This window comes from Aquarana catesbeiana, linkage group LG05 (genome assembly GCF_042186555.1).
Source record: "Aquarana catesbeiana isolate 2022-GZ linkage group LG05, ASM4218655v1, whole genome shotgun sequence".
In the NCBI taxonomy this organism is placed as follows: domain Eukaryota; kingdom Metazoa; phylum Chordata; class Amphibia; order Anura; family Ranidae; genus Aquarana; species Aquarana catesbeiana.
The window spans coordinates 540,214,158-540,225,006 of record NC_133328.1 but is presented as its reverse complement, the minus strand read 5'-3'; the positions used below and the strand labels follow the sequence as shown (position 1 = coordinate 540,225,006).

The following is a 10,849-nucleotide window of genomic DNA, read 5'->3' as shown; positions in this document are numbered from 1 at the left end:
GGAAAATCCGATGGAAAATGTGTGATGGAGCCTACACACGGTCGGAATTTCCAACAACAAGGTCCTATCACACATTTTCCGTTGGAAAATCCGACCGTGTGTACAGGGCATTAGTGTTTGCAATTTGTTAATTTTTGGATGTTTGTTGAACCCGCTCTCAAATTGAACCTAAGAAGATTTGCTAATCACTAACACTGACCTGTTGAGGCTTAAACAATCATCTTAAAATCACTCTATCAATAACAGCATACACTCCAGGTAATAATGAAGAATATACTGTAATAACAATTATCTTTTTATCCTTTTTATTAAAAAATGAGTCAAGCAATTATGAAATAAACCAATTACATAAATAAAAAGAAGATATTAACCTAACCAGCACAGTGATAGATCAAATAAATAAACCTAAATTAAAAGAAAAATACAAGAATTAATGCCAAAGGTATTGGCATATGGAAATTAAAGTATAACTCTGGACAAAACTTTATTGTTAGCTGGCATAGTAAGGGGTTAGAACATCTACCAGGCTATTTTTGGTGTCTCTGTTTATGTGGAAGATATTCCCCCCTCATTTCCTGTCTTTGGCCTCATGCACGCTGGTTTCTTGTAAACGTTGTTTATCCTGACAGGAGAAAATCAGCGTTATAAACTCACTTAAGCTGCATTTTTTAAAAACAGTTTAGGTGAGTTTAGCAGTGTTTTGAGTTTTGGTGTCTTCTTTTTTCATTGGACAGAATTTTCATTCATTCTGGCCATTGAAATAAATAAACGCTGAAGTGCTAAACTTGCCTAGTGTGGTCAAAATTGCCTCTCCTGAATGTGATTTTAGGGCATTCAGAAAACATCCTCTAAACTCCCCTACTACTAAACTGTTAAAAATGTCGGACACATATAATGACATTAGGGGAGTTTAAGGGCAGAAAAAAAAATTTAAACTCACCAAAAAAATCCTGCCCGGTTGTCTATAGATCGACTTCTGTACTAGCCCATACATGGACTGAAATTTGGCCAGTCCCTGCTTAACCAGCTGAAATTTTGATCCATGTATGGCCATGTATGTAGGTACTATCCACACTCAGTACCTAAAAAAAAAAAAAAAATTTGGGCTGGAGTTTACTTTAGTTTTTTAATGTAGAAAAATATATTATGTGTGGAAAAGGATTAACATATAATTTACAATTTATAAATTAGTGTCACATCAACACACAGGATCAGTTCTTCTTTTTGTCCAGCAAATACCCGAAATTTTCCAAAAGATGTGCCCTGAAAATCAGAATAAGAAAACTTTTAATAGCAGAAAAAATAGTTATGTTGACAAACATACATATACCAGTGTTTTTCTACCTTGCTGCCTCCCTTATTTAGTAGTGTATGTCCAGTGATAGCATACCTTGTTACTCCATGGATAATGTACAATGCACATTGTAGATTTGTGGATGGTGTACAATGGGCATTGTTGCTTCATATGTGGTCCACAATAAGCATTGCTGTTGTGGATGGTGTACAGTGAGGACTGTCCCTCTGTAGACGGTGTACAATCATTGTTGCTCTATAGATGGTCACAATGAGCATTTTTGCTCTAAGCACGCTGCACAATAACTTATTTATATAGCACCATTCATTTTGTAGTTTCTCCACAGCTGGAGGGCTGAGGTTGCCTACCCCTGGTGTACAGTGAACACTGTCATACTTTGGATGGTGTACAATGAGCATTATCACTCTGTGGATGGCATGGATGAGCATTGTTGCTTAATGTATGGTGTACAATGAGCATTGTTGCTCTGTGGATGTGTACAATGAGCTTTGTTACCCTGTGGATGGTGTACAATGAACACTGCTCTGTGTGTAGTGTACAATTAGCATTGTTGCAGATAGTGTACAAATAGAAATGTTGCTCTGTGGATAGTGTACAATGACCCTGATTGTTTTGGATGGTGTACAATAAGTGTTGTAACTCTGTGGACAGTGAAAAATGAGCATTGTCACTATGTGGGTGGTGTATAATAAGCATGGTAACTCTGTGTGTTGCACTACCTCCATAGGAACCGCTGAATGGAATGGGTCCCTTGTTCTTTGACTTATCTTCCTCAAGAACTTCAGTCCCCTCCAACACACTAGGTTGAATGTATAAACATACACAGACACCAAAATCACTGGAAGTAGCACTTGACACTCAACAGTAATACCTTGTCGTAGAAACAGGCATTATGCAAGTCAGTAAAAGCAAACCTAATATATTGTCAATAAATGATGTGGTAACAAGCATTAAGTTGAAGCAGCAACAGTAGTAACACCCTTAGTATAAGTAATGAGAAGTGACCAAGACTAAGCATAAAGTGATGTCTTGTGTCCAGATCCGCATAAGCAGTAGCAATTAGGGATGGCAGAAATGGTTCGGCCCGAGCATAAGTTCAGGCCAAACTTTGGTTGTTCGGATGTTCCGGCGAACACCGAACAATATGCGGTGTTCGGGGGAAAATTCGAAAGCCGCCGGAACACCGTTAAAGTCTATGGGACACTAACATGAAAAATTAAGTGTTCATTTTAAAGGCTTATATGCAAGTTATTGTCAAAAAAAGTGTTTGGGGACCAGGGTACTGCCCCAGGGGGACATGTATCAATGCAAATTTTTTTCTTCAAAAACAGCCGTTTTTTCGGGAGCAGTGATTTTTTTAATGCTTAACCACTTCAGCCCCGGACCATTTGGCTGCCTAAAGACCAGAGGACTTTTTCCAGTTTGGCACTGTGTCGCTTTAACTGCTAATTGCGCGGTCATGCAATGCTGTACCCAAACAAAATTTGCGTCCTTTTCTTCCCACAAATAGAGCTTTCTTTTGATGGTATTTGATCACCTCTGCGGTTTTTATTTTTTGCGCTATAAATGGAAAAAGACTGAAAATTTTGAAAAAAAATGATATTTTCTACTTTTTTGTTATAAAAAAATTCCAATAAACTCAATTTTAGTCATACATTTAGGCCAAAATGTATTTGGCCACATGTCTTTGGTAAAAAAAATGTCAGTAAGCGTATATTTATTGGTTTGCGCAAAAGTTATAGCGTCTACAAGCTAGGGTACATTTTCTGGAATTTACACAGCTTTTAGTTTATGACTGCCTATGTCATTTCTTGAGGTGCTAAAATGGCAGGGCAGTACAAACCCCCCCCCAAATGACCCCATTTTGGGAAGTAGACACCCAAAGGAACTTGCTGAGAGGCATGTTGAGCCCATTGAATATTAATTTTTTTTGTCCCAAGTGATTGAATAATGACAAAAAAAAAAAAAAATACAAAAAGTTATCACTAAATGATATATTGCTCACACAGGCCATGGGCATATGTGGAATTGCACCCCAAAATACATTCAGCTGCTTCTCCTGAGTACAGGGATACCACATGTGTGGGACTTTTTGGGAGCCTAGCCGCATACGGGGCCCCGAAAACCAATCACAGCCTTCAGGATTTCTAAGGGCGTAAATTTTTGATTTCACTCCTTACTACCTATCACAGTTTTGAAGGCCATAAAATGCCCAGATGGCACAAACCCCCCCCAAATGATCCCATTTTGGAAAGTAGACACCCAAGCTATTTGCTGAGAGGCATGTTGAGTCCATGGAATATTTTATATTTTGACACAAGTTGCAGGAAAGTGACAAAATTTTTTTTTTTTTTTGCACAAAGTTGTCACTAAATGATATATTGCTCACACAGGCCATGGGCATATGTGGAATTGCACCCCAAAATACATTTAGCTGCTTCTCCTGAGTATGGAGATACCACATGTGTGGGACTTTTTGGGAGCCTAGCCGCGTACGGGGCCCCGAAAACCAATCACCGCCTTCAGGATTTCTAAGGGTGTAAATTTTTGATTTCACTCTTCACTGCCTATCACAGTTTCGGAGGCCATGGAATGCCCAGGTGGCACAACCCCCCCCCAAATGACCCCGTTTTGGAAAGTAGACACCCCAAGCTATTTGCTGAGAGGCATGGTGAATATTTTGCAGCTCTCATTTGTTTTTGAAAATGAAGAAAGACAAGAAAAAACTTTTTTTTTTTCTTTTTTCAATTTTCAAAACTTTGTGACAAAAAGTGAGGTCTGCAAAATACTCACTATACCTCTCAGCAAATAGCTTGGGGTGTCTACTTTCCAAAATGGGGTCATTTGGGGGGTTTTGTGCCACCTGGGCATTCCATGGCCCCCGAAACTGTGATAGGCAGTGAAGAGTGAAATCAAAAATTTACGCCCTTAGAAAGCCTGAAGGCGGTGCTTGGTTTTCGGGGTCCCGTACGCGGCTAGGCTCCCAAAAAGTCTCACACATGTGGTATCCCCGTACTCAGCAGAAGCAACAGAATGTATTTTGGGGTGTAATTTCACATATTCCCATGGCATGTTTCAGCAATATATCATTTAGTGACAACTTTGTGCAAAAAAAAAAAAAAAAATGTGTCTCTTTCCCGCAACTTGTGTCAAAATATAAAATATTCCATGGACTCGACATGACTCTCAGCAAATAACTTGGGGTGTCTACTTTCCAAAATGGGGTCATTTGGGGGGGGGGGGTTGAACTGTCCTGGCATTTTATGCACAACATTTAGAAGCTTATGTCACACATCACCCACTCTTCTAACCACTTGAAGACAAAGCCCTTTCTGACACTTTTTGTTTACATGAAAAAATTTTTTTTTTTTGCAAGGAAATTACTTTGAACCCCCAAACATTATATATTTTTTTAAAGCAAATGCCCTACAGATTAAAATGGTGGGTGTTTCTTTTTTTTTTTCACACAGTATTTGCGCAGCGATTTTTCAAACGCATTTTTTGGGGAAAAACACACTTTTTTAAATTTTAATGCACTAAAACACACTATATTGCCCAAATGTTTGATGAAATAAAAAAGATGATCTTAGGCCGAGTACATGGATACCAAACATGACATGCTTTACAATTGCGCACAAACGTGCAGTAGCAACTAAATAAATACATTTTTAAAAGCCTTTAAAAGCCTTTACAGGTTACCACTTTAGATTTACAGAGGAGTTCTACTGCTAAAATTACTGTCCTCGATCTGACCTTCACGGTGATACCTCACATGCATGGTGCAATTGCTGTTTACATTTGACGACAGACCGCTGCTTGCGATTGCCTTAGCGCGAGAGCAGGGGGCGACAGGGGTGCTTTTTTTTTTTTTTTTTTTGCTTTTTTTTGCTTTTTTATCTTATTTTTAAACTGTTCCTTTCATTTTTTTTAATCATTTTTATTGTTATCTCAGGGAATGTAAATATCCCCTATGATAGCAATAGGTAGTGACAGGCAGGGCCGTCTTTAGCGCAGGGCAAACGGGGCACTTGCCCTGGGCCCAATCTTTGTTGGGGGGCCCGCGCTAGCCGTGAATTGGGGCCCCGATGACAGCTTTGCAGAGTGCGCAGAGGACACGGGAGGATGTATTCCGTGCTAACCAGCTGAGAGGGGGTGGGGCCGGGAGCTCCACTGACGCTCTGACCCCGCCTACGTGACGGCTTGTAGTGAGAGCCAGTGATCGGAGTGGGAGTGTCATTGGAGTTCCCGGCCCCGCCTCCTCTATACTGGCTGGTGAATACAGAGGTCCGGGGGCGGGGCCGGGAGCTCCAATGACACTCCCACTCCGATCACTGGCTCTCACTACAGATGCGAGTACACAGGCTGCACGTGGGCGGCGTCAGTGGAGCTCCCAGCCCCGCCCCTCTCAGCTGACTAGCGCGGGAATACATCCTCCTGTATCCTCTGTGCGCTCTGCAAAGCTGTCATCGGGGCCCCAATTCATAGGTGATGCAGCCCCCAACACAAAGCATCAGTGGAACTGTTGTAGTGAGAGCAGAGAGTGGAAGCCCCGCCCACACACCTGAATGTATGTAGTGAGTTTGGCTGGCCAGGTATGTCTTTACACCCATAAAATGCCTGACTGCTGAAACCCTGAGCTGTGTTATTCAACTGTAAAGCTGTGCATTGCTGAAAGTTCTTTGACCATCTCCTGTATAATGTCTGCAGTCTCTGATTGTCTCCTGCAGTATGTCCGCGATCTCTGATTGTCTCCTGCAGTATTTCCGCAGTCTCTGATTGTCTCCTGCAGTATGTCCGCAGTCTCTGGTAATCTCCTGCAGTATGTCCGCAGTCTCTGATTGTCTCCTGCAGTATGTCCACAGTCTCTGGTAATCTCCTGCAGTATGTCCGCAGTCTCTGGTAATCTCCTGCAGTATGTCCGCAGTCTCTGGTAATCTCCTGCAGTATGTCCGCAGTCTCTGGTAATCTCCTGCAGTATGTCCGCAGTCTCTGATTGTCTCCTGCAGTATGTCCGCAGTCTCTGATTGTCTCCTGCAGTATGTCCGCAGTCTCTGATTGTCTCCTGCAGTATGTCCACAGTTTCTGATTGTCTCCTGCAGTATGTCTGCAGTCTTTAATTGTCTCCTGCAGTATGTCCGCAGTCTCTGGTAATCTCCTGCAGTATGTCCGCAGTCTCTGGTAATCTCCTGCAGTATGTCCGCAGTCTCTGGTAATCTCCTGCAGTATGTCCGCAGTCTCTGGTAATCTCCTGCAGTATGTTCGCAGTCTCTGGTAATCTCCTGCAGTATGTTCGCAGTCTCTGATTGTCTCCTGCAGTATGTCCGCAGTCTCTGGTAATCTCCTGCAGTATGTCCACAGTCTCTGATTGTCTCCTGCAGTATGTCCACAGTCTCTGATTGTCTCCTGCAGTATGTCCACAGTCTCTGATTGTCTCCTGCAGTATGTCCACAGTCTCTGATTGTCTCCTGCAGTATGTCCGCAGTCTCTGATTGTCTCCTGCAGTATGTCCGCAGTCTCTGGTAATCTCCTGCAGTATGTCCGCAGTCTCTGGTAATCTCCTGCAGTATGTCCGCAGTCTCTGGTAATCTCCTGCAGTATGTTTGCAGTCTCTGGTAATCTCCTGCAGTAAGTCCGCAGTCTCTGATTGTCTCCTTCAGTATGTCCGCATTCTCTGATTGTCTCCTTCAGTATGTCCGCAGTCTCTGATTGTCTCCTGCAGTATGTCCGCAGTCTCTGATTGTCTCCTGCAGTATGTCCACAGTCTCTGATTGTCTCCTGCAGTATGTCCGCAGTCTCTGGTAATCTCCTGCAGTAAGTCCGCAGTCTCTGGTAATCTCCTGCAGTATGTCCACAGTCTCTGATTGTCTCCTGCAGTATGTCCGCAGTATCTGGTAATCTCCTGCAGTAAGTCCGCAGTCTCTGGTAATCTCCTGCAGTATGTCCGCAGTCTCTGATTGTCTCCTGCAGTATGTCCACAGTCTCTGATTGTCTCCTGCAGTATGTCTGCACTCTCTGACACTCTCCTGTAATATGTGTATTAATGTGCCCCTTTACTTGCTCAATTATTTGGGATTGCTCCACTGCTCAGTGAGAGGTAATGATGTGCATTAACCTCTAGCAACCAATCAGCGAACAGTAGTGATCTGCTTTAATCTCTAGCAACCAATCAGTAAGTGATAATGATGTACTGTAACCCCTAGCAACCAAGTGAGGGCTAATAATGTACATCAACCTCTAGCAACCAATCGGCAAGCAGAAATTATGTGTTGTAACCTCTAGAAACCAGCCAGTGAGCAGTAAGGATAGGCTGTAACCTCTGGCAAACAATTGCAATTGCTGCGTGATCTGCTGCAGTAAACTGATTTTGAGTCTACCTGCTATTTTTTGTATGTCTCAGAATGGAGGGGTGGGGCCCCAAGAAAATGTTTGCCCAGGGCCCAATCAAAATTAAAGACGGCCCTGGTGACAGGTACTCTTTTTTGAAAAAATCGGGGTCTATTAGACCCTAGATCTCTCCTCTGCCCTCAAAGCATCTGACCACACCAAGATCGGTGTGATAAAATGCTTTCCCAATTTCCCAATGGCGCTGTTTACATCCGGCGAAATCTAAGTAATGAAATGCTCGTAGCTTCCGGTTTCTTAGGCCATAGAGATGTTTGGAGCCACTCTGGTCTCTGATCAGCTCTATGGTCAGCTGGCTGAATCACCAGCTGCATTCTCAGGTTCCCTGTTGAGACAGGAGAGCCAGAGAAAAACACGGAAGACGGTGGGGGGCATTCCCTCCCACTGCTTGTAAAAGCAGTCTAGAGGCTAATTAGCCGCTAGGATTGCTTTTACATGAAAGCCAACCGCTGGCTGAAAAGAATGATACCAAGATGATACCTAAACCTGCAGGCATCATTCTGGTATAACCACTCAAAGTCGTGAATGGTGTACCTGAAGACAAAAAAATGGTTAACAATAAAACACAGTAAACGGTAAAGTATAAAAAATTGCATACCTGAAAAGCAAACAGGATAAAACATAATAACAATAAAACATTGCAGAATAGAATACAGTAAAAAAGAGCAGAACAATAGAGAGAGAATAGAGAGAGAGAGAACAATAAAACGACAACTATTTTTTTTTTATTTTATATATATATATATATATATATATATATATATATATATATATATATATATATATATATCTATATATATATATATATATATTTTTTTTTTTTACACTTTTTTTTGTAACTAACTTTTATAACTGTAACCGGTTCCAGGTTTGGGTCTTTCAAAATGCGATGGCATCTTGGGAGACCCTGTGAAAGTGTGCCTAGTCTGTGCAATGCTGTACCCTACGCTAATACTCAACTAGTGAATGGTAGCGTTCAAAACATTCACCAATGCAAAGACCAGGATTGTCAGGACAGGAGGGACAATAATAGCGGGTGTCACGCCTATATCCGCGCTTGCTGCAGACACAACATCTTTTTTGGGGGGTTCGTTGGGTAGGGGTACTCGGAAGGACATAAAGAAAATGCCTCTCATGCAGCCGACTGCATTTGGTTGGGGATGTGAATGGGGGAAGTAAGGGGGCTGCAGAAGTGGTGGGTTCCCAGTTAGGATTGGCGAATGCAGCAGGAAGGGCACTATGGGCACGACGGGCCTGTTTGTCTTCTTGGTGGCAGCGGGACACTACTTGTGCTTGCCACCTCACCAGCTTGAACTGCACTTATGGGACTCGCCACGTCACCACTTGTTACTGCAGTGCTGGTTTGACTACGACCAGGGGTGTACTAGGCCACTGGCGCTTGCCAGTTCACCAAAACGCTACCAAAAAAACTGTTAGCGATCGCAGGAATCAGGCCTGACTCTGCAAACGCTGCAGTTATGCGTTTAGTGTTTTGTAAGTGTCAGTGATCGAACGATACTGCACTTGGGTGGGCTGAGCTGGGCCGGGCGGAGGGGAAAAACGCAGGTGCTAGCAGGTATCTGAGCTGATCCTGCTAACACTGCGTTTTTGGGAACCCTAAACTGCTGGGGACGCTAGTATAGATCTGATCGGATCAGATATTGATCCGCTCAGATACTATACCACTAAGGGAGGTGTACGCTGCGTGCGTGGGTGTTAGCGGTACTGGCGCTAACCTGACGCTGCCTGGGGCTGGTGCTTGCCAGTTCACCAAAACGCTACCAAAAAAACTGTTAGCGATCGCAGGGATCAGGCCTGACTCTGCGAACGCTGCAGTTATGCGTTTAGTGTTTTGTAAGTGACAGTGATCGCTCAATACTGCATTTGGGTGGGCTGAGCTGGGCCGGGCGGAGGGGCAAAACGCAGGTGCTAGCAGGTATCTGGGCTGATCCCGCTAACACTGCGTTTTTGGGAACCCTAAACTGCTGGGGACGCTAGTATAGATCTGATCAGATCAGATATTGATCCGTTCAGATACTATACCACTAAGGGAGGCGTATGCTGCGTGCGTGGGTGTTAGCGGTACTGGCGCTAATCTGACGCTGCCTGGGGCGACGCAAATCCCCGCCGGGCGATCAGGGGGCTAAACCTTTATTCGGTAATAAACAGCGGGTGCCCTGACACTATAAAAAATAAACAAACTAACCAGCGTCACCCGTAACAGTTATACGGTGATCAGTGGTGAAAGGGTTAACTAGGGGGCAATCAAGGGGTTAAAACATTTATTAGGTAGTATATGGGGGTCCCTGTCGATATAAAACGCTGATGGCGAACCTAAATATTTATGTCCCTAACTAGCGTCACCAGTGACACTAATACAGCGATCAGAAAAATTATCGCTTAGTGACACTGGCGACAGGGGGTGATCAAGGGGTTAAAACTTTATTAGGGGGGGTTAGGGGGGTACCCTAGACCTAAAGGGGGCTAACACTTACTGCCCTACCACACTAACTGTCACAAACTGACACCATGCAGTAATCAGAAAAAAAAAACTGCTTGGTGTCAGTGTGACGGGGGGGGGGGGGGGGTTAGGGGGTGATCGGGGGGTAAAGGGGGGTGTAAAGTGTGCCTGGCATGTTCTACTGTGTGTGTTGTGCAACTCACTCAGATGTCTTCTCTCCTCGGCGCCGGAACGGAAACTGCCGAGCCGAGGAGTGATGGCATCACATCCCCTGCCTCTGTGTACTACACAGAGGCAGGGGAAGATTCTCATTGGCTGGGAGCGATCGTGAGGGGGGGCCACGAATGGATGGCCTCCCCCTCATCTCTGATCGCTGCCAGACCAAAGGCGACCGCCTCGGGCACCAGGGGGGGTCCGATCGGACTCCCCGCCAGCGGGAAGGCAATCACGTACCAGGTACGTGATTTTGCCTGCCCGTGCCATTCTGCTGACGTACATCAGCGTGAGGCGGTCGTCAAGTGGTAAAGTGAAACAATAAAAATGAAATATTCCTTTAAATATCATGCCTGGGGGTTGTCTATAGTATGCCTGTAAAGTGGCGCATTTTTCCCGTCTTTAGAACAGTACCACAGCAAAATTAAATTTCTAAAGGAAAAATTGAAAACTGATCG

General features: G+C 43.9%; 1 protein-coding gene across 2 annotated transcripts in view; it reads right to left on the bottom strand.

The window, feature by feature from the left end:
- Positions 1-288: 288 nt before the first annotated feature.
- The window catches only part of LY96 (lymphocyte antigen 96), a 58,511-nt gene continuing 47,950 nt past the window's right edge, over positions 289-10,849 (bottom strand). For both annotated transcript variants that reach the window (XM_073631817.1, XM_073631816.1), the window contains exon 5: positions 289-1,263. In XM_073631817.1, coding sequence (XP_073487918.1) covers positions 1,174-1,263 — 90 coding nt within the window. In that variant the 3' untranslated portion in view covers positions 289-1,173. The remainder of the gene's footprint in view (positions 1,264-10,849) is intronic.